Here is a 27,098-nt window from a genome sequence, read left to right on the forward strand (position 1 = left end):
GCAATACAGTAAAACCAGCCCTTACGATGACTGACGGCATGCAAACAACGCCTGTACCGAATGCAACAAAAAAGTATTTGTTACTTTTTATGACAGAATTTAATGATCCCCTCCAGAGTAATCACAGCGAGTGCAGTAATGAGTGTGTGCTACACAGAGATGTAGAGCGAGGGGAAACATGTGCGGATGTGTTGATTTGCAAGTGTGTTTGCAATCTGGATCCTGACACAGACAGATGCTCAGGCCTGCTCTCTTGTCACTCTCCATCCTGTTGGGGCACTTGATATCTTCATTTTTACCCATCTCCAACGTTCAAAGAGGACTACAGGGTCATTATGGCGTACATGTACAGCGCCTAAAGCTGCATGGTAGGATCCATTAAGTTTACTTCACATTTTCTGGATTGAAGAGAGAAGGTTTGTTTCTGCATTTGCGTGCTGGAATCTGCCTTCTGTACATTCTATCAAATGTAGCCTTGATATTAGATACATGATACAAACATGACTCAGACATGAGTTTTGAAGGGGTGTTTTAAACACTTTATTTAGTATGAAAAATTACATTTTGGAATATCACAAAGGTTTTCTGTGAGCCAATTAAAGTTGACATGTTACCTTTTCACCTTGTATTTGAAAAAACAAACCTAGTGTACTAAACTGACAAAGGTACTTTCAAACGTTGTGATTGTTTAATGACTAACCTTAGATTAAACAAGGTTAGTTAGTTTAGTATTGATAATGCAGTTTGAATTCATTCCTGAACATACTATGTGGTCATGAAGACAGGCTATCTGGATGCTGCTGAAACCTTGGACCAGAATAGCTCTGATAATGTATCTGTCATGAATGTGTGTCATCAGGACCTTCTTCCTATAGCACCACTGTGGAAAATGAAATGGCTGTACTGCCTGCCTGGCTTGCTTTATTTAAAGCGGTTACCATGACTGTGTGATACACATACTGTGGCTTACATATGTAATTTAAATACAATATATCTCCAAACGCTAGAGGTAGTGACATGTATATACCACAAGCATAACATTAATATTCCAACATGGACCTTATGTCTTAATGTTGAGATTATCATTTGAGAAGTCTTGTTAGGGAATGAAGAGAAGAGTTTTGTTGAATTGTAAATTACAGCTTGCTCAGTGAAATGTTGTCTTTCTAACCACGTTCACATGTCGGGGAATACAAGTAGCTTAAAAGCCAGTTGATCATGTGAGAAACAGCACAGCAGTAGTGACCCCCTCTCATCTCTTCCTGCTTAAATGAGAAGGCCAGCTGCACAGCTTTCCCACATTTGCACAGGATCCCAGGAGATGGGTGGTCAAGTCAGAAACTCCCTTACATAACAAAAAAGAGAAAATCCAGCGAGTGGATGTGTCACTGTAGCACTTAAGAAATGACATGATGCGTCTCTTGTTTTTTGACTAACAGGTGCAAAGTTGTGAACATTGTTTGTAAATTATTGGACATAGGATTTTCTACAGGTGGAAAAGTGATCTAATGCACATGAGATGGTAGATGAAATGAAGTGCAAAGTAAACTTGACAATGCTTAGCTGTGGCAACAACTGAGAAACAGGAGTGTGTGGGCTGTATCATGGGGTGTTTCTCAATCGCGAGTAAAGCTGCTCCAGAGCCACTATTTCAAGCATACTACGTCATCGAGTGCCGCCGAAGTACTGTTCCAATGTCCAGCATACTTGGAAATCTTCCGAGCCCGGCGTACTTCGTTTGGAGAAATTTCGAGTGTGTAGACTCCGCGGTCTTAAAATCCCCACAATGCTTTGCGCACGGACCAATTTCCCCAAATCTGTGGCGGAAAATGTAAGGCGGGGCTTCTCATATGAAGCACACCTGCACACTTGCTAGCCTGTTCCACTCTTTGTTTTCCGAATGCCAGGAAGTATTCTTGCCTCGCTTCTGAAGCAAGACGCTCGGAAGACATGTGCTACCAAGCAAGCGTACTCGACATTGAAAAACACCCACGGTCTTGGATGACATCACTTTAGTGTTGTGTCAGAGTAGCGAGGTGAAAGGTCATTGTGATAGCCATCAGTCCTTACCACACCCAGCTCTCCTAAGAGGTAAATACTAGTACTTGTAGTTTATGGTTATAAAGATGATCTAAAAAGGCCCTAAACACAAGCTGTTTACGAAAAGAGCCCCTAAGTGGGTGTATATGTGTCTTTTTCCATCTGATGGGAACAGAATCTCTTTTTAGTGCTCCAAATAACCGTCCTCTTCTTTAATGCAAACAGCAGCTCACTTTTCTAATTGACTTTCTCTGTTCTCTCAGGACAATAGAGGCTGGTCCTTGACTTCTTTATGACTTCCCCTTTATGAGTCCTTGGCTGATTATGCCTTTAAGAAGCCTTTAATAAAAACTAAGCAAACAGAGCTTCAGCAGAGCACATGGAAAACCAAGGCTTTCTCCCCCATTATGGCAAAATGCCAGCCCTGTAGCATGGGACAAAGATGAGGAGGATATTTGCCAAAAAACATAGGCTAAATGAGAAGCTAGTGAAAAGCGTTCACTGAAGTGTTTCACAGAGGTAATGAAAAGCTCTGGGTCTAGCCTTATATTAAGTATTTGTCATATTACAATAACATGCATATTTCGGAAAACTGGATGGAACAAATATATAACACTGATGCTTAAATACAAATCCGTGCACTGTTTTAAATCTTCAGATCTATGGAGATTCTCTGTGCTGTCAATGTTTAAATATTGGTGACACTGCAGTGGAAATATATAAAAAAGCTTTGATTCCAACACATTAGAGTTTTTTAAAGGATTTTCACACCAAGCCTTGGCAGTTGTCCAGTCAGCCCGAAGGCCCTTTCTAACCAGTGGGCCGACAAGGGGTCATCTCAAAAAGAAACTCAATTTCCTGCCAGAAAAGAGAGCTGGGATACTAATCAGATAAAAGGACTGAAACAGGAAGTGAGGTGAGTGTTTGACATGCAAGGTGGTGAACTTCCTCTTTTTTCCCTTCTTTGTAATGGAAAGCTAATAAAACAGTCAGTTAAAAGCTACCTTGCCTTTTGCTTAACCCCCTCCAAGACAGGAACAACACCTGGGTGTCCACTGCATTTCTTACATTCTTCAGGGCCGTTAAGCTGCAGGCCTCATGATTCCCACCCTACACATTTGATCAGCTGTTCTGTGGGAGTTGAAGAAATGACTTGAACATCAAACTTTCCTCCAAGCACCAACCAAGCCTTTTTAAACCAGCTTAAACAACGTGTCTACATATTTACTACCCTCTCTCTCTCTCTCTCTCTCTCTGCACGACACCCAGGTTTTTATCATCCACCCATCGGCACAATGCTGGACACATGCCTCCGCAGACTCCGCAGTCTGCTTCAATAGACGGAAATTGGGAATGTAAATCAGACAAGTGAAAGGACATGCGGCTCCATCAGCTTCCATATAAACAATGGAGAATCTTCCTGTGTTTAGCCTCTACTTCCTCACGAATCACAGCACTAACAATAAGGCTCTATTATGTCTACCAATTCGAGAAGCAGTTTTTGGATGGGACCAGGATTAGAACACATTTGAAAGAGATTTCATTTCATGGTATTTCACTAAACAAAAACTGGATGAACATAAGGGGGATGGATTAAGTGTTATTTGATTTTTCCAATCTTTTTTGCTATACTTATCTGATAATTAAAAAACCCTTCTACTTCATTGCATTAGGCAAGGTCTCGAATGTCATCAGATACCCACTAGGTTGGGTTCAGAATCAGAATACCTTTATCAGTCCCACAGAGGGGAAATGTACGTTCTTTTGTGTTTTGAGATAACAATAGTGTGCCCAGTAAGCAGTTCGCTGGCACCATATACAGCACCTCTCCAAAACTCAAAAAAACAGTTGACAGTTTCTTCTCAACATATTTACTGTCAATAAAGACATTTATTTTAACCAAAACAATAAAAGATAACTCTACGACCCCAGTGCATTGACAACAGGCAAATAGGCAGCACCATCTTCTCTGCTTATTGTTCCCTGATGAGAAATGTGCAGTCGTAGTCGTAAGTGTTTGTTTACATCATAAGAAATAATACTCTCTCAGACAAGGGGTCTCTACGGCCATGATAAGGATCATGGGTATTTATTACAGCAGAGCCCATTCGGTGAATTGTTTGATAATAATCTAGAACATGCTAGAGAGGATTTCTGAATCGTAGCATTTACACTGCCTCTGGTTTTTGCATACTGGCAAACAATGGAGACAAAGCCGGTAACACAAAGATGAGCAGAGGGCTGTCAGACTGCTCCATGAGGATCCCTGTTTATTTTGAGCACAGAGGACAGTTTAAATGTGGATGGAGATCTTGGATATACTATACAAGGAACATCCCTTGAGACTGACATTGTGTGTCCTGTAATTGCCCCGAGTCTGGCTCTCTGCTCTCAGACTCCACTGGGGTTGTCATCTTGTGTCAAAGGCAGAAAGAAGAGCGATATCCTTAGGCCAATCACAGCCCAGTAAGTCAAACCTCCATCAGCTGGTCACAGCACAATCTCTCACACTCTCCTCACTCCTCCTGGGGAGAAAAGCACTGGGCTGGAGCCAATTCAAAACTACAGGGTTAGACACATACACAAAAAGAAAGCCAGAATGTCAGAGAGAGACCTTGACCTACTCATTCCCCACCAAAACCTCAGTGGCCAAGCTTTGGCTTTACATAAATACAGCCTTCAAAACAATAGATAGCTTACCCTTTGAAACTAAACTTTGTTTTAGCCCTGGTTTGTCAAATAATCCCTCAACAATCCTTAATCTCTTTGGGATTTAAAACCAAGCAAAGTGGCAGACATACACAAAAAGAGATTACAAATACTGCACAAATGTGAATACTCATTCATTTAGATTACGTGGATACGTGAGGTAGATAATGTCATCATGATTGGATATCGCCACATGAAAAACAGCATATCTTCAGGATCTGCTTCAGTTCAAAGGGCATGTGATACTAAAAAGCGGTTACACACCTACGCATCATTATTTGCATATCCAAACAGACAATTCAACTGACACACGGACATAAGAATGAACAAATACCTTTGGGAATGATCCCCAGCCTTACTTCTTCTGTTGAATCTCTTTCGATAAAGATTTGAGTAAAACTCCATCAATTTTCAGAGAACCCATAACTACTCAAAACGGTCAAGTGTGCAAATTATTAAAGAAAACATCCACTTGAGTGTGCCATAAGGCCAGGACAACTAAAATACTTGACTTCTAGGTCATCCATTCTCTATGAAATGATGTCAATCATAGAATTATTCAACTCAAAAGTCCATGCCAACCAGCTAACTCAACTTGAAAGTGTCATGTTAAGTATTCAGTTGTAAATAAAACTATATGTTGCCGTCAGCCCCAGTAAAAATGACAAAGGTCTCGGCCTCTGACTCCTCAATGGCCTGCAGTGCCTCCTTGCATGTAATCAGTCATTCAGTGGAGGCCTCCCAGCTGGTAAAGCATATTATTCAGACACTTCTGAAGAAAAGGTCACTAGCAGTCCTGTAAAAACAAGAGGCCCTTTCAGCCTGGTTCCAGGAGTGCGACAGCATACCCAGCTGGGCGCTCCTCATTTACTGTCTCTGCCATTGATAGCCCATTGACCATTCATCATAGCAAAGAGCCAGGGCTTATATCCTCATGGGCCTGGTTGATCCACCCACACTGAATGCAGAGGCAAGTCAGTGGACAGGTGAGGTCAGAGTAGATTAATAATCAGAGTGTACATCTTTTACTCCTACAGGAAATCACAGGCAGGGTGAAAGCTCCGTTAGGATCTCCTCTCTGCACTCTGCTCATTGATCTTTGGCAACTTCACTCCCATCATTCACTGTGACACCAACCACTCACACTTCTGCAAAGTGCAGGAGGTGCTGAAATGTTTAGGCATCGCACTGGCAATTACCTATGGCTCAGTTTATTTGATCTTATTTTGATGTTAAAACACGTGATTGCAATACACCATTAACAAAAGTGGTGCATCTGTCTGACTTACAGTAGGCTTTCAACAAAATGACATATGAAGCAAGCAACAGCCCCATATAAACTTCATAACAACCACCTCTGCAAATCATCTGTTTAGTTAAGAAAATTATATTTTTGTGTGGCCTTTATAACCAACTCTTGTAAATAATGTATCAAATTGAGTCAAAAGTTTAGAGACTGTATGCAAGTGAATATCAGACTTATTGACTTTTTATGTGGTAAATGTTGCTGTGTATGAGAATAAATGCTTTGCTCCATTGTTTGAATGACATTTGACAGGTGGTGGTCCCTATTGTGCCATATGACCATCATGACCTGTGTTTATCCATGTTCCTCGTCTTACCTTATTAGAGTAGGGTGGCTTGGAGAGGTTGATGCCATCTCTGATGAGCTTATCCCTGATCATGATCTTCAGCTTCAGCTTGGGGTAAATCACCAGCTCCCTCCTGTTGCCCAGCGTCAGGTTCCTCTGCGCGCTCATGTACCCACCGTTGCGCCCAACCCGCTCACTGTTGGGCTCTGTCCAGGACTTGGATCCCCGCAGTTTGGACTCGTACTGGTCCACCATGTGACTGGTATAAAGCTCAGCTGCGGGTGGCATCGGCTCCAGGGTGAAGTAGAGTCCACTGGCCGTCTCGTTGGCTTCATCTTTTAGCCTTCTCACCGCGTCGTGAATCCTCTCCCTGTGGTGAGGCATGTAGACGCCGATGGCATCCAGGTCGGGGTCGCCTATTTGTTTGCAAACCTCCAGATCGTCATATCCATTATCCACAAAAGCCTCGACGTACTGGGCAAGCTGGAGGGTCTTCAGCCACTCGAAAACGATGACAGGTCCATTGCTTGTCATTTTGGCTGTTGCCAGATTGGCTACAACTTGGTGGGGAAAAGTCTAAGTAATGGTTACTTTCCCATGCGGCGTTTCAAACTCATGATAAGGTCGCTAAAACAATGTCCTATCTTTGAGTATTAGCGAAGTAAAGGTAACTGAATTAAATAGTTTGCGGATTATCCATACCAACTGTTAGTTAACCTAAGCCTTTTGTCCGCGGTGTTTGCAGACATAAAAACAGAGCTGTAAGTGAATTAAAGGCTCAGCCTGACGGACAGTATGACTAACACCTGTCAATATGTACACATTGGGATCACTTCAGTTTCACTTCAACAGCTTTCAAATCCCAAACGTCATTTTAGCATGTAATTGACTTAGGCTACCATGCACAGTCAATCCGAATAATAAGGAGTTCTTTAACAAATAAGCTTGCCGTTGCTCAAACTATTGTCATTCAAATAGCTGCTTTCCCGGATTTCGTCCGTTACGCACGGCAGCTGCTGCGTCGTTTTCACGACTGATCCCGCTTCCTTGTAGTCCTCTGTATCGCCGAACGACAGTGCGATGAAAAGATAAATCCAAATGATCCAATACGGGCTTCAAAATGACAGAAAGTCGGCTGCCGACAATTGACGGCAACCTCCCGGTTCCGCGTCCAACAGCCGCTCAGTCTACGCGTAGTCCAGTTCCTGCACCCGGCACATCACCACACTGGAGCTGCAGCCAGGAGCCAACATGCTCACTGCTGCTCCTCTACCGTCCACGCCCCCCAAATCTCGCCGTACCCATTTAAAAATAGTGATGCCAGAGCGTTTTTTCCCCTTCTCCCAACTTGTCACGCTGCTTCGGGACACACAGTGTGTCACAAGATTCCCACCGACTTGGCCGAAGTTACTCCAAAGTGAAAGTGCATGTTATACCTGTCGCACGGCTGAAATGGATATCCGAGCTCCTGGTTTGTGTCACGTTGTTCTTCCCCTACGATGTGATTTCGTTCTCCGCACCTCTCTCTCGCTCGCTATCCCCCTCTCTTTATCTCTCTCTCTCTCCCTCTCTCTCTTACACACACGCTCTCACTCATTCAGCATTTCCAGGTTTGGGTTCTCAATACGCATGAGCTCCCTCTATGTGGTAACTGGGGAACTGAAGATTTCACAGCACAGGAGCTGATGTAATAGGACAAACTAAGATACCAACTCCCCCATCCATTATCTGTATGCACAAACATGTGATGCAATTTCATTAAGACTTTACAACATGCCATCCTTATTGGTATGAGAAAAGTCCAACTGTCTGTCTCTGTCTCGCTTTGTTTTCATAGAGAACTAAGGCAATAACTCTCCTTGAATATGACCTGTCCACTCTGTCCAAATGGGTGCCAAGCGGACCAGTGCTGATGCATGCTTTAGCAAATGTGATCTGACAGCTTGTTAGGGGTCAGTTTGATACAATCACCATCTCGGCTGAGGGCTGGAAGTGATTTGCCTCGGCACATTATGACATGCGGCAGGGCTGGAGAACAAACACACCAGTCAAGGAGGAGTTGAGAAGCATATCAAACAGTCTCTTTTTGTAGAAGCAGTGTCAAAAATGTGCCAGAAATGCATGTCAGAATGTCAGAGGAAGAGGTGTGCACCAGTGAAGATCCTTCATTCTCCAAGACCTATCACTCTGGAGTTAGTTGACATTTCCCGTGATTTACCCGTCTGCCTCTGACATCAAAAATTACTCAGAAATGCTCTATTGGCCCTCATTCTTTGTAAATACTGCTATGATGTGGTTTGACTGACAGGAGCAATAGGGGTTAAACGTGTGCAGAATGTGATATGATACATTAGGTTCTGGGACTGACATCAGAATTCATAATGATTATGCAGCTAGTTCCTAGCAAAATAAACAAAAAGTGTCTGTGATAATACTGAATAACGTCATTTTGGTTGGTACTCCTGTTACACAGTGTGACTTTCCAAACAAAGCCCAAAAGACCCAAATATAGAAACATTAAAAAGATAAATTACATTTAAACAACACCATAGTATCCCAGCTGATGTTCCACCTAAACTTAAAAATAATGTTAATACAAGGGACAACATTTAAAATTGACCCTGAACACAAACCTATTACACTGGTTTGCCGGTTTGTTGCCAATCTCTCGTATATCAGATTAAAACATACACTGCCCTCCCCTCCCCATTGTTCAGATGAGTCAAGATCGGTTAGAGGAGCAGGGTATTATGGGAGTAGAGTGACAGATGGACTAGAGAGGCTGGTGCTCTCTGTGACGGCTGGACTCACTGAGTGTACGGGCAGTGCCAGGTTCACCGTGTTTCCACTCTGCTGCCCCGGGCCTTGAGAGCAGCAGGGGCCGAGCGGCACGGGGGGCAACCTGACGCTCTCTGGCTGAGGGTCTCTCTGGCTATATGGAAGTACACAGGACTGTCTGTCTGTAAAGCAATTAGGTGTGCCTGCAGTTTGATTAATGAATGTTTACAAAAATGTCCAGAATAAATGCCAGTTGGACAGATTAAACAAACAATAACACATACATGATGATAGACAATAGAAGTGCAGCGAGGCTGAACCTTTTTTGGCTTGCCCCTACACTAAGCAATGACTACTTTCAAGTTATACCATTTCAACCAGGGAGTTTTTTCTTGATTAATACCTTTAAAGATTCCTGAAGAGGTAAAACTAATCAGTATTTTAAATGTAGAAAAGGGAAAGATTAGAGAAAATACCAAGAATATAAATAAAACAGTGTAGAATAAATTAGTTTTTTGCTTAACGTTCCTATTTATTTCAAACCTTTATTTAACCAGGTGGTCCCATTGAGATCATTGATCTCTTTTTAAAGGGAGACCTGAATCATCTTACAACCCGTCAGATTTATCTTTGAGACCCCTTGCAGGGATTATTGACCCTCACAGAGGCAATAATTGCTTTTTGATTAGGTAGAACAACTTAATTTTAGGTGCACTACAATATGTGTCGTTTGTGGATTACACTGAGAGCAGTATGTTTGCTTCGTACAGTAGTGACATAAAAAAGGCACTATGCCCATTTCAAGCAAAGAGCCATCTCTCTTCGCACTCCTCATTCACACCAACGCAACTCCGGTTCAAGCTCCGTGCTAGAGCTTTTCAGGTTCAGAACCGGTTCTTCGGTTTAGCTCCGGCTCTTTTCACACTGCCCAGAGTCCGACTGGTGCTGCGTCATTGCGTCATCGTTTGCGTCATGACGTAACCGTTTGCGTGCCTGCTTCATAAAGCCAAACCGCGCGGAAACTCCTCACAGCTGACACCGACAACAACAACAACAATGGCCGATTGTGCTCCAGCTTCCTCTGTACCTCTTCGGAAGACCAGATTCCCAGTAGGTAGCTGGTCTCTTCAGTGGACCACTGCTGCTTGTTAAGTTTCTCCATCATTATGTACAAACTGGATACAACGCGGGCTTTCTGTTGTTGTTCAGGAGTTGATCCCGCCCCTGCCCCTGCCCCCGCCTCGACGTAAGCGTGACGTATGGTGCTTTTGCACAATTTTTTGGTGCTTGAAACGAACCGGATTCCGGAGCTAAGAGGCTGCTCCGCTGCGGTGTGAACAGGAAAACCCGGTGCTTTTCAAGCTCCAGCTCCGAACCGGCCCTGAAACACCGTTGGTGTGAATGAGGTATGAGTGGAGTGCTGTTGCCCTGGAGCCAGAGGACTGCTGCCAGCCTGCCACATCAATAAAACCTCAGTAACCAGCCCTTAATATAATCTGAAATAGGCAGCTCAGAGCATTGGTGCAGGTAAATATGAATATGTGGCAGTATTGGATCTGGTAAATATGTATATGCTGCTTTGACTGTGTTGATTGAAAGAGTGTGACGGTGGCAGGTTGAGGCAAGAACAGCTCCAGAACACACAGCTGGAAGGTGAGAGGAGATTGACACAGCCTCACAGACAATAGCAGCTCTGCTGACAGCCAAGCTCTCTCTATGCTAATAGTCTATGCTGGGTGTTTCTGTTTCTTTCTGAAAGGAAAGACTTGGGTATTACTGTAGAAGGTGGGGATTTTTTTTGGCTGAAATTTCAAGGTCTCCCTCAGATGTCTAGGTTGCACCTTTCAAGACCTCAATTTTAAGATCCTATGAAGCAGAGAATGGCTTCTGTCCACCTAGATGCAGAGGAACCATGAAGGTCATGGATGTTGGTTTCTAGGAGGTGGCTATCTGTCAGCCTCTGATAGATATGTAGACTACTCTGCTAGCAACACAACCACAGAGATATAGAAAACACAAATCACACAGTTTATGCTGTGAATTGAACGTGGTCCTGCGGTGGATACTATTTATGGATGCATTTACTATCAAATTGCTCTGATGCCAAAAACACTATTGCACAAATGTATGATTTCAAAATGCAATAATAGTGAATATAACTTTAAATAACAGAAATAAACATAGTGTTATAGAGTAATCTTTCTAATAGTAGTGGGCAGATGTTTTGTTGGTTTTTGTCAAAATCTTCCAATCTTTTTCTCTCCCTCTCTTTCCATTAAAGATTTAAGGGTTGGCTGGAGAGGATTTTCCGAAACAGCCAAGACTAAAAGAAACGATCCTGCAGTGAGCTGATTGCCTGCGATTGCTGTGTATCACGTTTGGCTTCATCAAGAATAGTAGCTCTAGTATCCGAATGTTCTTGGATAACAACAGCTAATCATGATGGGAGAAATATACCCTGAGAATACATTCTGAGAATTGTATTAAAAAACATACAGTAGGATAAAAACTTTGAGGGGTATTATTACGATGAGCAGCTTTGTGGTGAACCTGTGGTAAATGCACATTCTATGGATGCAATTGCAACAAAAAAAGCAGCTCTCTTTGGAGGTTTGTTGTCCGAGGCATCCAGTGGATTCTTATCCAGCCTCTTCCCTTCAGTGGAGAAGAGGAAAGAGCTTGATCTGTCTTTATGCCCCTTTAATTACAAGCGGCTGGCTGGGCTGCAATCTCCAGAGACCAGAGGTGAAGCAGGCACGTCAGGCCCAGCTGCCACTCCGCTGGCAGTTCAATATCAACCTAAACATCGCCTGAGCCACAGGGAGAACAGGGTGGCAGCCCGGGGTTAATGCAAAGATTGCATGTCTAAGCATATCAGTCACAGACACCTGCCAATCACCAGACAGAATCTGTCAGTAAAGGCACCAGGTCAGATGTCTGTGTTAGCATTCCCTCTGGTGCAATAAAAGTGAAGCCATCAATCAAACTAGTACTTTGAGTTGCAGTTGGAGCTAACTTCTCAACTTCTCCTGTGCTCTGGTTCAATTAGAGCTGCGGGGTGTGATAGACAGATCTCAGATCAGACAGCTTCAATGGAGTACAGACTTCAAATCAACTCCTACTCCTGCAACTTGGAACACACTGCACTTTCAGCTCCAGAGCAGGACTGGAAGGAGCCGAACAGCAATGAATATTTGAAACAGAAAAAGGTTGAACACTGATACAGGTCCTTGTTTGTTTTTGTATTGACTACACAAAACAGAAAGTCTTTGGCATCTTGTTTTGTTCCCTCACAACCTGATTAGGAACTGGCAGTGTGCGTTAATACTTAGCTTACAAGCCTTTTCTTAGGACTGAAACAGGAGGCACATAAATACTGTATTTATTGTGCTGAGAATTAAAACCTCACATGACCGGCTGAAAACATTTAGAAAAACAGAGAACACTGATTTTATACCAGGAAATACATACATTTTCTTTAAATGGGACAGGCTGTCTTCAAACATGTGTTTGTACTGAGCTCCTTTGTGAACTGCTTAAAAACAGAAGTCGCAACTAAACAGAAAAATGTCAAAATCCCACAAACTAAGTAACCTAAGAAACCGAGCTGCTGCTTTGTCTTGAGCTGTTATCATGGAAACCCAGGCTTTACCAAAGAGTACTATCAGGCAATGTGACTCCTGTTATTGCCTCTGGCGGTACTTTAATAAGACCCAGCTAACCTGTGACCCGACTTTGCAGCAGTAGAGCTGTTTGTAGGAGAGATTTGGTGGCTTAAAGGGCATCGACATGCCCACAGGAATCACCACTTAATTCCCAGTGAGCTGCACTGATATGCCACCACGGTGAACCAGGGTCCATGTAATTAGCATGGACGGCCATGCACCGACCAAGCACAGCAGCCTTAACTGGATTATGTATATATGCAAATGTTTGACACATGGCCAGTGGCAGTTTGAGACATGCAACTGTGACTAGTGGTATAATGCATAAATGCACGGCATATTTTTCTTTCACAACCGGTTCCTTGTGCTGAAACCTTGGCAAGCAAACAGAGAATCAAACACGATTGTTTATACTTTCAAATATTAGAAAAACAGTGGTATATGCACAAAAAACATTAGCCTTGATACTCATTTATAATATTTGCTCCTTCTACCTCTTTCCCCCATCTCACATAAAAATAAAGACACAACAACCTCCGAAGACCCGTTTCACAACTTGATGTTAAGGCTGGAGACAGAAAAAGCTGTAAATAAGTAAGTGTGTCTGTCAGTCTCCAGGCTGATGAAATATGGAGGCCTCTTTCCTCTTTTGCCTTTAATTACCAATATAAGGATAATATAGAGGGATCGGGGTTTGGCTACAGACCGGCCTGTGGATCTGACAGGAGATATTGACCAGAGGTAATCCCGGCCCACCACATCACCTCGTGATCTACGACTAGCGCCAGGGTAAAATGGCACCCAGAGGCAAAAGGTCCAACTGATAAACCAGGCGGCTGCTTGAGAGATAACATGACTACTGAAATGATCATTCAGAAGATCTCTTAAAGAGTGTTTCATTACAGAGGACAGATGAATTGCACCAGACAGGTAATCCAATCCTGAGAGACAATAAAGGCAAGGCGATAGAGATAGGAAAAAGTATCACAGTAAGAAAAAGACATGTGTACTGATTTGACAGTGTGTGTGTGTGTGTGTGTGTGTGTGTGTGTGTGTGTGTGTGTGTGTGTGTGTGTGTGTGTGTGTGTGTGTGTGTGTGTGTGTGTGTGTGTGTGTGTGTGTGTGTGTGTGTGTGTGTGTGTGTGTGGTGTGTGTGTGTGTGTGTGTGTGTGTGTGTGTGTGTGTGTGAGTGAAGCTCTATGTGCTAGAGGGAAGGTTTCCAGCTGATGATAAATGAACAGTCATGTGATTTCAGAGAATGTTTTATAACAATCCCCTCAGCAAAGCAGTGGTGCAGAAAGTCCAATTAATAAAGATTAGCTCTTTTTTTTCTAGCCCTCGTTTCCTTCCTAATTAAAATAAGGTGATTGAAAATGAATGAATCATTATGCAGATATGTGAAGCTGTCTTTTTTTCCCTTGAGATTAAATAACTGACAGAAACTTCCCGTGAATGATTGATGGCAAAAAAAACGTGTACTTCAATTTCTTTAGGGGCAGAGATGGTACAGCAGACTTATTCCAAAGCAATTATGTTGTGTGTTTTTTTTACTCAACGGAAACATATTAACAAATATGTATATTCACTGTGTCTGTACTTCCGAGGACTGAAGACAAAAGAGCGATAGCAGCCACAGAGTCTCACTTCAATACATCTAGTCTCAAATGGATGGGGAAAAGGTGGCTGTGAGCCCAGGTTTGTTAGCATGTTATATTAATGAATAGGGCTCAGAGCATTTGACCTATCCTCCAGGTCCTCAGGGTCTACGTAATGGTTTGATGTATTGGTGAAAAAACACACATCATACAGGACATGAGGAAATGCGGACAAAATATGACTCTTGCATTACAATAACTGAAAATGAGCACAAGTCAAGAAATAACTTAATAAACTCACACCTTACATTACTGCCACAGGTCATACTGTATGACATAAAGAGCAAATTGAAAGATGAGGTAAAGTAAATGAGTTATCGAACACAAGGCTAGATGGCTGTATTAATCTCTCAATGCCTCAGAGAAGACAGATGGAAAGAAGAAAGGTCCATTTTTCATCAGCGGTCATTATTGGTGACAATGATGGCTGCGGATGAGGATTTCATCATAACTCAACCGATTTCACAACAAGGGCATGACGCATCGATCAAATTCTACATCTGACAATGAGCTCGGCCTCAGGAGGATCACCTCATCTGTTACGGTACACTGATAACATTTTACTTCATATAAAAAAATAAATAAAGCTAAAGAAAGAATTATGAGGTCATCTCAAAGGACAACGATCACTTGTACGATATTGTCAGGCAGGTCTTGAACATGAAGAGTCTCTTACAATGGGAAGGCCAAAGGATGTTTTCCTATATAATCACTGTCGAGGGCACAGACTATAGCTTTGCATTTATGATACTTCTTGAGATAGTGTCCATCAGAAATATGGAATAGATTATCACTAGTATTTGAGACCATAGTGTGTGGTGGTGTTGCATTGGACTGTATTACATTGCAAGGGGTTCCCATTATTTTGGCCACATTGACGCGGTACCATAGACTACTGATTACCTTTACTAATCTAATTTCTGTCAGGAAGCCTCTCAGATACACAGCAATCGAGACAAATCCTGGGTCTCACCAACTAATTGCGGTAAAAACCAATAAGAGAAATATCAACAATATTTGACAATCAATGTCTGCCCACGGCTTAAGTAAAACCTGCAAATAAAAGATGAATGAGTTCCATTATACTGTACATCTGCTGATCGAAAAAAAAAAAGAAAGATCTTAAATAATTCAGCAAAGTTCTCCATTGAAATTGCAGATTCGCTCATTTGAATACATTAATGAGGAAACTTGTGGTACTGTTGGAGAAAGTTAGTTTTAAGCTCCAGAGGAAAAAGAAAATGTTGAATTAATAGGGATCTGAATCGAAGGAAAGGACAACTTCATCGAAGATGATACCGTACATATAAAGCTAACAGTGGGGGGGGTGAGGGGTTTTTCAATAATCAATATACAGTAGGGGAGAGGGGTAAGTTGAGCCATTTTTTAGTTATGCTGTCCTCTAAGCAAGGACAAATTACACATAGTAAAAATGAAAACACACACCTATAATTCAGGATGTCTCCTATCAATGGCAATGATAAGAATTAATATTTGATCAAGGGCAGTGAAAATATGACTTCTTAAAAAAAAAAAGTTTTGTGGCTCAACTTGCCCCAGTGTATGGGTAAGTTGATCCAGGTCAGGGGGTAAATTGAACCACGGTTCAAACCTGGGCATATCTGTTCAAACCTGGGCATACCTACAACAAATCTTAAAGGTAACTATAAACAATAAATAACAAACCAAATACAAGCTTAGTTTTTCAAATATTTTTAATATAAATTTCGATTGAATTGATTGATTTTTGTTAAAAGGAAAAGTAATCATACAAATGGTGATACAATTTCATACATCTTACCAATCAAAGACAGGATAAATTCAACTTTAAATGTGGCCTACAATGAGCTCTTATTATCAACTTGGCCTACTTTAATTAATTTCTCCATTGAAAAACTGGCTCAACTTACCCCACGGCCCATGGTTCACTTTACCCCACAGCCACCATTTTAGAAAAATAGCCTAGCATTAAAATTCAGAGTCATCTTTAGCTTAATGATTCACATGGTTTAATACGCTGCCAACACATCAACATATACAATATATGTGTTTAAACCTGGATAATTTTGTTTTGACATGACAGCCGATATAGCTGACATCTAGAACATTTACTTTGACAAGCAAAAAACGTTTTTTTGGAAAAATGTTTACTTACTAGAACACAATGAGGATCTCTCTTTCACAGGCAAGGAGAAATGGGAGGAGCTTGTATCATTTCTGGTCACATGATTACAACTATAAGGCGTTGCCTGGTTACAGGGGGTGGTTCAACTTACCCACTGGCTCAACTTACCCCTCTCTCCCCTATAGACATATATCAGCATGTTACCTTTCTCATTGTGACATACACTGAACAAAAATATAAACGCAACACTTTTGTTTTTGCTCCCATTTTTCATGAGATGAACTCAAAGATCTAAAACATTTTCTATATACACAAAATAACCATTTCTCTCAAATATTGTTCACAAATCTGAAAAGATCTGTGATAGTGAGCACTTCTCCTTTGCCGAGATAATCCATCCCACCTCACAGGTGTGGCATATCAAGATGCTGATTAGACAGCATGATTATTGCACAGGTGTGCCTTAGGCTGGCCACAACAAAAGGCCACTCTGAAATGCGCAGTTTTGCTTTATTGGGGGGGTCCGAAAACCAGTCAGTATCTGGTGTGAGGGGTAGGATTAGGTTTAGGGGTAGGGTTAGGGTAATGTTGTGAATTGAGTGGCCCATGGTGGTGGTGGGGTTATGGTATGGGCAGGCGTATGTTATGGACGACGAACACAGGTCACTCGATTCACAACCTTACCCTAACCCTACCCCTAACCCTAATCCTACCCCTCACACCAGATACTGACTGGTTTTCGGACCCCCCCAATAAAGCAAAACTGCGCATTTCAGAGTGGCCTTTTATTGTGGCCAGCCTAAGGCACACCTGTGCAATAATCATGCTGTCTAATCAGCATCTTGATATGCCACACCTGTGAGGTGGGATGGATTATCTCGGCAAAGGAGAAGTGCTCACTATCACAGATTTTTTCAGATTTGTGAACAATATTTGAGAGAAATGGTTATTTTGTGTATATAGAACATGTTTTAGATCTTTGAGTTCATCTCATGAAAAATGGGAGCAAAAACAAAAGTGTTGCGTTTATATTTTTGTTCAGTATACATCAGGGAGAAAGTGGTTCACCATTTTCAGGATGCACAGAATGAGTTAGCAAAAGCAAATAATAATACTATGTTTGTCTCTTGAAGATGCCATTACAATATCCTTCAAATAACCTCCTTTTCATCTCTGCAGAAGCCCCCCACCACCACCACCTCCTGCTTTAAAAGATAATGTATGACTCCGATGACTTAAGTGTTTTATATTCAATTTTCTGCTCAAGTAAGCTCCTTCAAACATTCTACACAATTAAGTGAAGAAATGGCTCGCCTGCATTTGATGTACTGCACAGAACCCCCAGGACCCGAAAGTCTCAGCTTACAGAATGCACTTCAGAAAGACACACACACACACACACACACACACACACACACACACACACACACACACACACACACACACACACACACACACACACACACACACACACACACACACACACACACACACACACACACACACACACACACACACACACACACACACTCTTAACTGCACAGTTTCATACTGGTCCATTGAGGTATGACTGATGCTGTTTGATCTCAGTACACTATTGTGGCTAAATGGCAATACAGTGTGGCAATGACAGTTTCTGTTCTTCATATACATCAAAACGGAATACTGAACTCTACAGTATGGGGAAGATTCAATCCCTAAACTAAACAGATCACTGAAATGTCTGAGATGAAATTCAGAATCTTATGAGGCAATCTTAAAGAAAAGTAGCATATCCGTACAACCAAATAGTTAAAAAACTGTCCAAAAGATGGATTGAGGGTGAAAGGCAGCACAAGAATGAAGAGACTTAATTTCTCCCAATGAAAATGGTTACATGCTGATATTTGTCAGGTATAATGCTAGCCATGGCCATCATTTTTGTTTGTTAACATTAGCTAATTAGCACTTACCAAAGTCACGATTCATCCCCTATAATGTCCCCTAAATACTGCGAGCATTTGATGGAAATCCAAGATTTAAGACCAATATTGCCGGCATAGAGTTTGGAGAAAGATGTTTTCTTAAGCAGCCTAAGTAGGTTCCCACATTCAGTATCCCTAGCTTCCTCAGAAGCACCCATAAACGGAGCAGCAGTCTTCCAAAGAGCATCTTCTTCTGTTCCAGAGCCTTTTAATTTAAAAGGTCTGTTTAAATACTGACATTTTGCAACATGTCGTAATTTAAGATGTCTATATCTTGACATCTGTAATGGCTTATCTGTAAAAGTGCCTACATAAGAAGGAGATGGATGGTGGATCCATCCGGAACTACAACAGTGAGCAGCGAGAGGTCAACTGTTTGAGTAATTTTCTCTACGGGGCACTCAACACCCTCAAACCAATTACTGACTAATGTTCAGTGGCATGTCGAAGACTCAACAGACTGGCAGACATGCAGAATCTATTAGTAGAGTCAGTGTATCCATCATTACAATAATACTCCTATTTAAATGCATGAACAAATGCTTCGCTGCAGGGGTGTCACATGCATTTATACAGTATAAGGGTCTCGATGCTGTGCAGATATTCTTTGTGGTTACAGTCATACACCAACTATAGTGGGGCTCTTTGTGGAGAGGTGATGTTAATAATTCAAGGGGTCTTCAAGTTAAGAACCTCTCAAAGACGGATGCAACGTTGAAAAGCTCCACAATTTTTATTAGTCAATTTATTGAACATAAACAAAAACATACAACAATAATATTATATATATATATATATATACATAAATAAATGCAAATGAATTCGCTATAAGTCTGAGTACACTGAACATCTGAAGCAAAAACTAGGTTACTTGCTGAGGGCAACACATTCCACAAGCCAGATAAGGAAACTTGTTTTCTTGTCAGGAGTATAAGAAAATGATTTTAGTCAAACCATTTCATACTCCTCTGCCTCTCTGCATTGTTGTTTCTCCATTCACATTAAAATAGTCAGTATTGGTCGAAACCCAGATGCTGTAACATTGCCTGGAGCACTGCATCCCAAAAGCCCTCTTCACAACTGCCTACCTGCTGGGACTGCTCCTCTTGCTGCAGCTGTGTTTGTGTTAAACGCCTGGCTGTGTTTTGTAACGGGCTGTTTAAACTTCAGGGTGTGTGAGTGCAACATGTTGAGTCACAAGCGTTGGTGGCTTGTAATACACTGACAGGAAGCAGTGATCCTGGGTACAATTACTGCTAAGAGCGTGAAATCCTTTAAAGGCCAATCCGGTGTGGAGGTGGGCAGAGCAGAATAAACTGAGAGTTTGAAAAGTATTTCAAAGTTCCGACTTTTCATGAGTAAAACAGGTGAGTAATTTACTGTGACTCAAGCGCTCACCTCTGCTTTGTATTCATTACATTACATCAGGCTGCTTTGTATTCACATCATGACTCATTCATTCAGCATACATCCTCCACACTTTTTTTTATAGAATTTTGACAGCATGACAAAAAAAGTACCCGTTTCTGTCATAGATTTGTCTAGCAGATTTGAAGGAAAAGTTGTCATATTAAATCTTTTCCACACAGTGAAGATGAGAAAACAATACTTCAAATATGGAATATTAATGTGATATATACTTTGAGTCTGAACAATATTTTTTTCATTTAGCATTTTGAAAAGCAAATCAAGGACAAGAAAACATTTTGTATGAACACGGATGGATAAAAGATGAGATTACCAGTAGACTGTAAAGTACAGCAGTCACATAAACCATTCCCTGGAGAGCTTGATATTTACAGCAAATACACGGCTCTATGTGGAGGTGGCTAAGATATGCAGAGTCACACAGGAGAAAATCCTCATCTCTCGAGGGCAGATTAAAGAAATAAAAATCATGAATTCTAAAGAGTGCTGACTAAAAATACATGTATTGATATTCCAGGAATACTAAAATTGTCCATGCAAAGGAAACCCCTTAACATCTTAGTGTACGTCTGTATATTTAGTCAAGCCCTTTCCAGGAATACATTTTATGAATTGCCTTTAGATTACTTTGTATTTTAGGCTCCTGAATTCACACAAATAATGAATTAGTTAGTATATTGTCCTTTCAGAAATCAATCTGCAATCATGCACAATAATGTTACAAGACTAAGATGACATCTAAATTCAATAACGATGCAATAATAACAAACACAACAGGCCACATTAGAACAAATGCAAATGGCTTTGCTTAAAATAACAACAATTACTGTAAGTGCAACCTCTGCACACCACCCTTCGCCTTGATATGTCACATTTTGATAAAACACTAGTATCCCAGCTAGCGGGGAACGTTCTCACAACTTTGGATAACGTTACCTATTGGTTCTAATAAGGTTTTAAAGAAACATTTTAATCTGATGTTCAAAGAACCTTTTTAGGATGTTTATTTTTTCAAATAATGTTCCTATAAGGTTTAAGGTTAACTAAGACATAACGTTTTAACTGCAACATTCAGAGGATGTTTTGAGGATGTTATTGAGGCCTGAGATGACAGAAAGTTTATTTATAAAACGTTCCTTTAATGTGATAAGTCAGCAAAGGTGGAACGTTTTTCCTCCAACATTCTAAGGATGTGTTTTGGACGTTGTTGGGTAACACATTAAAGATGTTCTTTATAAAACGTTCCCTCAATGTTACATGATAACCAAAGAAGAACATTTTGAAAGCAACATTTGGATAATGTTTTCAGGAGGTTATTATTTTTTTATAAAATGTTCCTGTGATGCGAAATATTAACAGGGTCATGGTCAACGTCAGATTTATTTGTAGTGCGCTTTAAAAAACAAACTTGCTGCATTTGTTTGAAAAGGATATTTAAAAGAAATCTGATGTCACCACATTTTCGTTTTTAGAAAAAAACAAGCACGTAATTCATGATATTGCACGTTTGCGTTCCCAGCTAGACATCGTTGGTTCTAAAAACATTCTGAGAATGTTACCATTCATTGTTCTAGGAATGGTTTCATCGAGAAGTTTTATTTTGGTTCCTAGAATGTACTTCTGAAAGGTAGGATAACGTTCTCTAAAAACATTCTTAAAATGTTTGGTGATAACATTGTTGGAACATTATACCCCAAGTGTTTTTGTTGTTTATGCACATATCTCTATGGTCATATGGATCGAATAACACTTAGAAAACCAAAGACAGACATATAGAAGAATGGACCGACTATCACTGTCCGTCCCTGAAACCCCTGTTAGTGGGTTAGTGTCCCCCCACCACCTTCCTGCTGGTCTGCTCTACACGGCTGGGAGCAATCGCCAATCAACCACACCTGCAACCTGTTCATCAGCCACACTATGAAAACCTGCAGCCTGCACTCATTCCCTGCCGGATTGTTGCGTTGAACGGTTTGTTGCGTGCCGCTCTACCTTTTTACCAGCATATTCTTTGACAACTTTGCCTGCTTTTGCCTCACACTCATTTTTGTGTCTCTCCCAGGAGGAATCCAAGGCCTTCCACACTCCCAAGACCAGCCAGGCTTCTCCACCCTGGAACAACTGTTTCCCACTGCCGCCATAACCAACCTCCACTCCCAGCTCCCCTTTTCTAATAAACAAATGTTACTTTCACCAGCTGATTCCGAGTCATCCTTTTACATGTGTTAATAGTCAAATTCCAATAGTTAAGTAAACTATCATAATCATCCTAATGACCACAGTGGTCAGTCCACTTACCCAGGAATTTTGAGTTGAACAATTACAGGAATATTATGTCTTTATGTTCTAATAATGTAAACATATTTTAGTAAATTGTTACCACAGAACATTTGCATACTTTTTTTTAACATAAACCATGTTATCCTTCTCTAAAATAATAACATTCTGGCAACATAAAAAATCTAACTTGCAGCTGAAAATGTTTTAAGAACAGTAGGGCATAATGTTCTAACAATGTTAGCAAAAATATTTTAAGAATGTTTTTAGAGAACGTTATCCTACCTTTCAGAAGAACGTTCTGGAACCAAACAAAAACTTCCCGCTGAAAACCTTCCTCGAACAATGACTGTAACATTCTCAGAATATTTTTAGAACCAAACATTTCTAGCTGGGATACTCCTTCAAATTAATTGTGGCTCTAAAACAGTCGGACAAAAAGCTGAATTTGCTACTTATTCCTCAAGAATTGCCTGTATTTTACACTTGGGACTCATCTAGACTAAAATCAAACAATTGTGTTTTGTTATTAGCTGTCACATGTTGTTTGTTTTAATTGCTGACACGAAGGACTCACAAGAACTCATAGCTCTTGAGATCAACACCAAGGAAACTGAGGAAATCATTTTTGGCTCACCATCTGACTCCCATCAAGTCCCCATTGTCATCCATACAGATGAAATCAAGCAGGGAGTTTTCTACAAATACTTGGGTGTAATGATTGACCATCTGCTGTCATGGAAGGATCACATTGAATATCTGTGCAAAAGGACAAAACAAAGAATTTATTTTCTCCGCCGTCTTAGGTCTTTTGGGGCGAGCAGAGAAATTCTTCTGTTGTTCTTTACATCTGTGATCTTGTCTATTCTGCAGTACTGCAATACTACCTGGTACAAATGTTTGTCAGCAGCTTTAAAATCAAAACTGCTCCACCTGTTAAAAATCTGCTCAAATATTGTTGGTCAACCCTGTCAGAGACTCTATGACTCAGCATAACAACCTAGTGAGGCTGTCCAACCACATCATCTCTGACCCAAATCATGTTCTGTACAGTTAATATGAACTGCTACCATCTAAACGGAGATACAGGGTCCCACGATTCAATAAAGTCAGACTGAAGCACTCCTTTGTGCATCAGTCAATCCTCACAGTAAACACAGAGCTGAATCCTAGATCAAATGCACGCTGAAGGCTCTTTGAGCATGTTTTCTCTCACTGATTGTGCTGTTATGTTAAATGTTTGTGTTTCATGAATTGTGTCTGGATACTTGTCTGTTGATGTTTGACATGGAGCTGCTGTGACGCAAGTCAAATTTCAGACTTGATCTGACAAATAAAGTATTATCGTATAACTCAGATGCACGATTATTTCTTGACTTGAAAAATATCTTTTAATATACAAAAGACTTCTCAAAGTAAAAAGGTATTTAGAATCAACTAGGACACTCAAAAGTTCGCTTGGTTCAACTAATAATCCAAAAGACTTTTCAAAGAAAAAGGTTTCTAGGATCTACTAGGTTCGACTAGGTTGCTCAAAATTACATGAGGAAGTACAGACATGGACTTAGTGTTGAGACAAGACGAACCGACAAAAGACAAAAGGAGAACAGGGCTACATATACACACAATGGTTAATGAGGCACAGGTGAAAACAATCATGAGCAGGAGACCACAATCAAGCTGGCAGGTGACACAATGACAGGAAATGTAGACACCTGAAAAGAGAGGACAGAATCAACATCAAAATAAAATGCAAGGCCACAAGAATAAACACAAAACAATAAACTAAAATAACTCTAACGCTGAAACCTTACAATTGCTTAGACACAATAAAAGTATCATGCAATAAAACAGTGGGTTGAATACTTTCAAACACGTTTCACTACTTTTGGGATGTAATCAGTATGGAAATGCACTCAACAAGCATGGCAGCAAAATAAAAATACAAAGATCATCTTGAAACTCATAATCCCCTTTGTATGATCCCAACTCCTAATACAATGCTGAAATACAATGCTACTTTAATGTAGCCTACTAGCCAGTGTTTAAAATACAACATCAGCATATCAGTTGGTCCCACAGAGGCAGGGGCTTATGGGAAACAAACCAAACACGACATTCAGGGTTGGGCTTAGGTTAAAGACTGACATTGGACAAAAAAAAGAAAATAAATGCAATTTAGATGCAAATGATACTGCTGGCATTTGCTGTAATTGCCATTTGTGCTGTTCTTTTGAAATGATATGATGGCAGCACCTATAAACTGCAGGGTGCAACAGGGAGAAGAAAACATTGACAATAGGCTCAAATTAGAAGATTGAGTATTCAATACAAGTCTTTGTGAAATCCTGTTACTCAGCTTGACAGTTTAGCAGTTTCTGAAGTGCTATATGAAACATGTTTATCTTTAAGATCTGTTTAAGAATCAGTGTGACATATGCAATAGTGTCCCATTATTTGAGCTATTTTGAGTGCACACACTTCAACTTGCAGCTGCACTGATCAAAAAGACGGTGAAAGACTTGCATAGCCAAACTCATTTTTGAATCAAAATCATTCTGATCACAGGCTAGCCCCAAAAACATGTTAAAAATAACATACTTATCCTCAATGGACACATTCCAGCTAGATGAAAAGATTTGATGTAGTTTTGGAGCAGCAAGGAAGTATGCTTTCTTTCATCTTTGAGATGTAAAAGCAGGGATGCACACACACACACACACACACACACACACACACACACACACACACACACACACACACACACACACACACACACACACACACACACACACACACACACACACACACACACACACACACACACACACACACACCACACACACACACACACACACACACACACACACACACACACACACACACACACACACACACACACACACACACACACACACACACACACACACACACACACACACAGATATGCAAGAACAAGAGAAGATCATGAACTCTCTCTCCCAAATGGGAGCCTGTATTGTGCAGGAACCAGTTTTTCTACCAAATACAACTAAATATAAAGCATTAACCTCACATGAAGAGGGAAGATAACAGCTAAACCACAGCTTGTATCTGATGGTATTCATTTATTTTTCTCCAGAGATTATAGTGCTTCATACTGGCTGTTTCCAATCATTCATTCATACAAAGGAGACACCTACAGATCAGGGAAAATGCTATAAACGAGTATGTATTTACTTGATTACCTTTTGAATACAACTCTATTTTTTTTTCTATTATTCTAAACATTGATATGTTGTTTATATAGCCTTATACTCACATTTCCTGCCTATGGGTCCTACTTTATCAAGTGCAGTCAAAGTGATGCATGATTAAAAACACTTGTAATGATTGAGGGCTAATGATAGATCTTACAGTATCTGAAAGTAAATAGATGTGAGATCAAACCATCAAGGTGAATTTGCTCTATGATCTCACCTGTGCTGTGGAAAAGGCCACACAATGCGGCTGTGATATTGATTCCTTGATTCATTTAGCTGAAACAATGTTCAATTCTCATTTTTGTATGTGCCTGCTGCTCTTGGTTGGACTGGTACTGCTGTCCCTGGTGGGATGGTTAGCTGAGGGGAGCTGTGCTTGAACAACATGGCAGCCGTGGGTTAGGAGTGCAGAAACACCAAAAGAAAGGCCATTTCTAATGAGCAGCTCAGGGATTCTCTAGTGCTAAAAGAGGAACAACAACAACAACAACAACAATAACAACAATAAAGGAAGAGGGACACCATTTATCCCCATGAATGCACAAATTGGACTTAAGTCTTCTTTGGTGTTTGTGCCAATCATTTTTTCATTTAAAATAAACCTTTTTATAGTGGAACCAATTTCATTTACAGGAAACATGCAAGACAAAACAATGTGGGTGAATTTAAATAATTATTTGCACTGAAGTTGTGCAGCAACATACTTCTGTCCTGTATTACCATAACACAGTTAAGACTCAAAAGGTTTAGGTGAGCAGATGACAGCTTGAGGGAGTTGCTCCATGTTTTGTTTTGTTCCATCTTTGGCTTCCCACTCAGGCCCCACAGCAGCTTCTTTTGGAAAGAAGCAGTTCAGCATAGGCGGAATGTCGTTATAAGATCTATTAATAATGCATCCGATTGCTTCGTTTGTTGAGTGTTGTTCAGTAGTTAATTTAACAGTTTTAGAGTTAACAAAGGACAGCCCACATCAGTCTGTTTGAAGAAAACAAGCTGGTGTAGTGCCAGGAAAAGGGAGTCGGAGGCGGTGTATTAAGAACAGAGTTCCAATCTTTATTAGCCATTAATAACAGAGAGGTTATCACATCAACTGCTCTGCTTGACGAGCTAGCAGGAATGGAAGCTAACGCTACCAGTGTTCCCACTAAAGGGTCCGTGTGGCAACACGATACGAGAGGTGAATTATGTCCAATAACATGTCACCACACAAGCCCCCCCAGAATTCACGTGTAAACAAAATCCGAATGGCGGGGAGGAACAATCCGCCTGCCCCCACGAGACCTGCGCACAGGAGTCGGTACAGCGACCTCTGCCTGTGCGGCCCCTGACAGAGGAGGGACCGGAACAACAGGTCCACACTCCCTGACAGGAATCCAAGCCGGGGGTCGGCCCCGTCTCGGCGGCCGAGCCAGCACCACCGGCCGGTCCACGTCCAAGTGAGCAGCCTTCACCCGGTCAACCGAGACGTGCTCAGCCTTACCGCCCATGTCGACCACCAGGTGTTTTTCACCGTGTTCCAAAACCCGGAAAGGTCCATCGTAAGGGGGCTGCAGGGGGCCTCTGTGTGCGTCGTGACGAATGAAGACGTGCCCAGCCGAGCGTAGCTCCGCGGGAACTTGAGAC

The 27,098-nt window shown here is 41.2% G+C and overlaps 1 protein-coding gene across 1 annotated transcript in view; it reads right to left on the reverse strand.

Moving 5' to 3' along the window:
• sash1a (SAM and SH3 domain containing 1a) overlaps positions 1 to 6,875 on the reverse strand; it is a 167,066-nt gene extending 160,191 nt beyond the window's left edge. Inside the window, 1 exon segment of the mRNA XM_034202749.1 lies at positions 6,372 to 6,875. Within this exon segment, the coding sequence (XP_034058640.1) occupies positions 6,372 to 6,875 (504 nt within the window).
• Positions 6,876 to 27,098: the final 20,223 nt, after the last annotated feature.

The sequence above is a fragment of the Gymnodraco acuticeps genome, unplaced genomic scaffold (assembly GCF_902827175.1).
Source record: "Gymnodraco acuticeps unplaced genomic scaffold, fGymAcu1.1, whole genome shotgun sequence".
NCBI lineage: Eukaryota > Metazoa > Chordata > Actinopteri > Perciformes > Bathydraconidae > Gymnodraco > Gymnodraco acuticeps.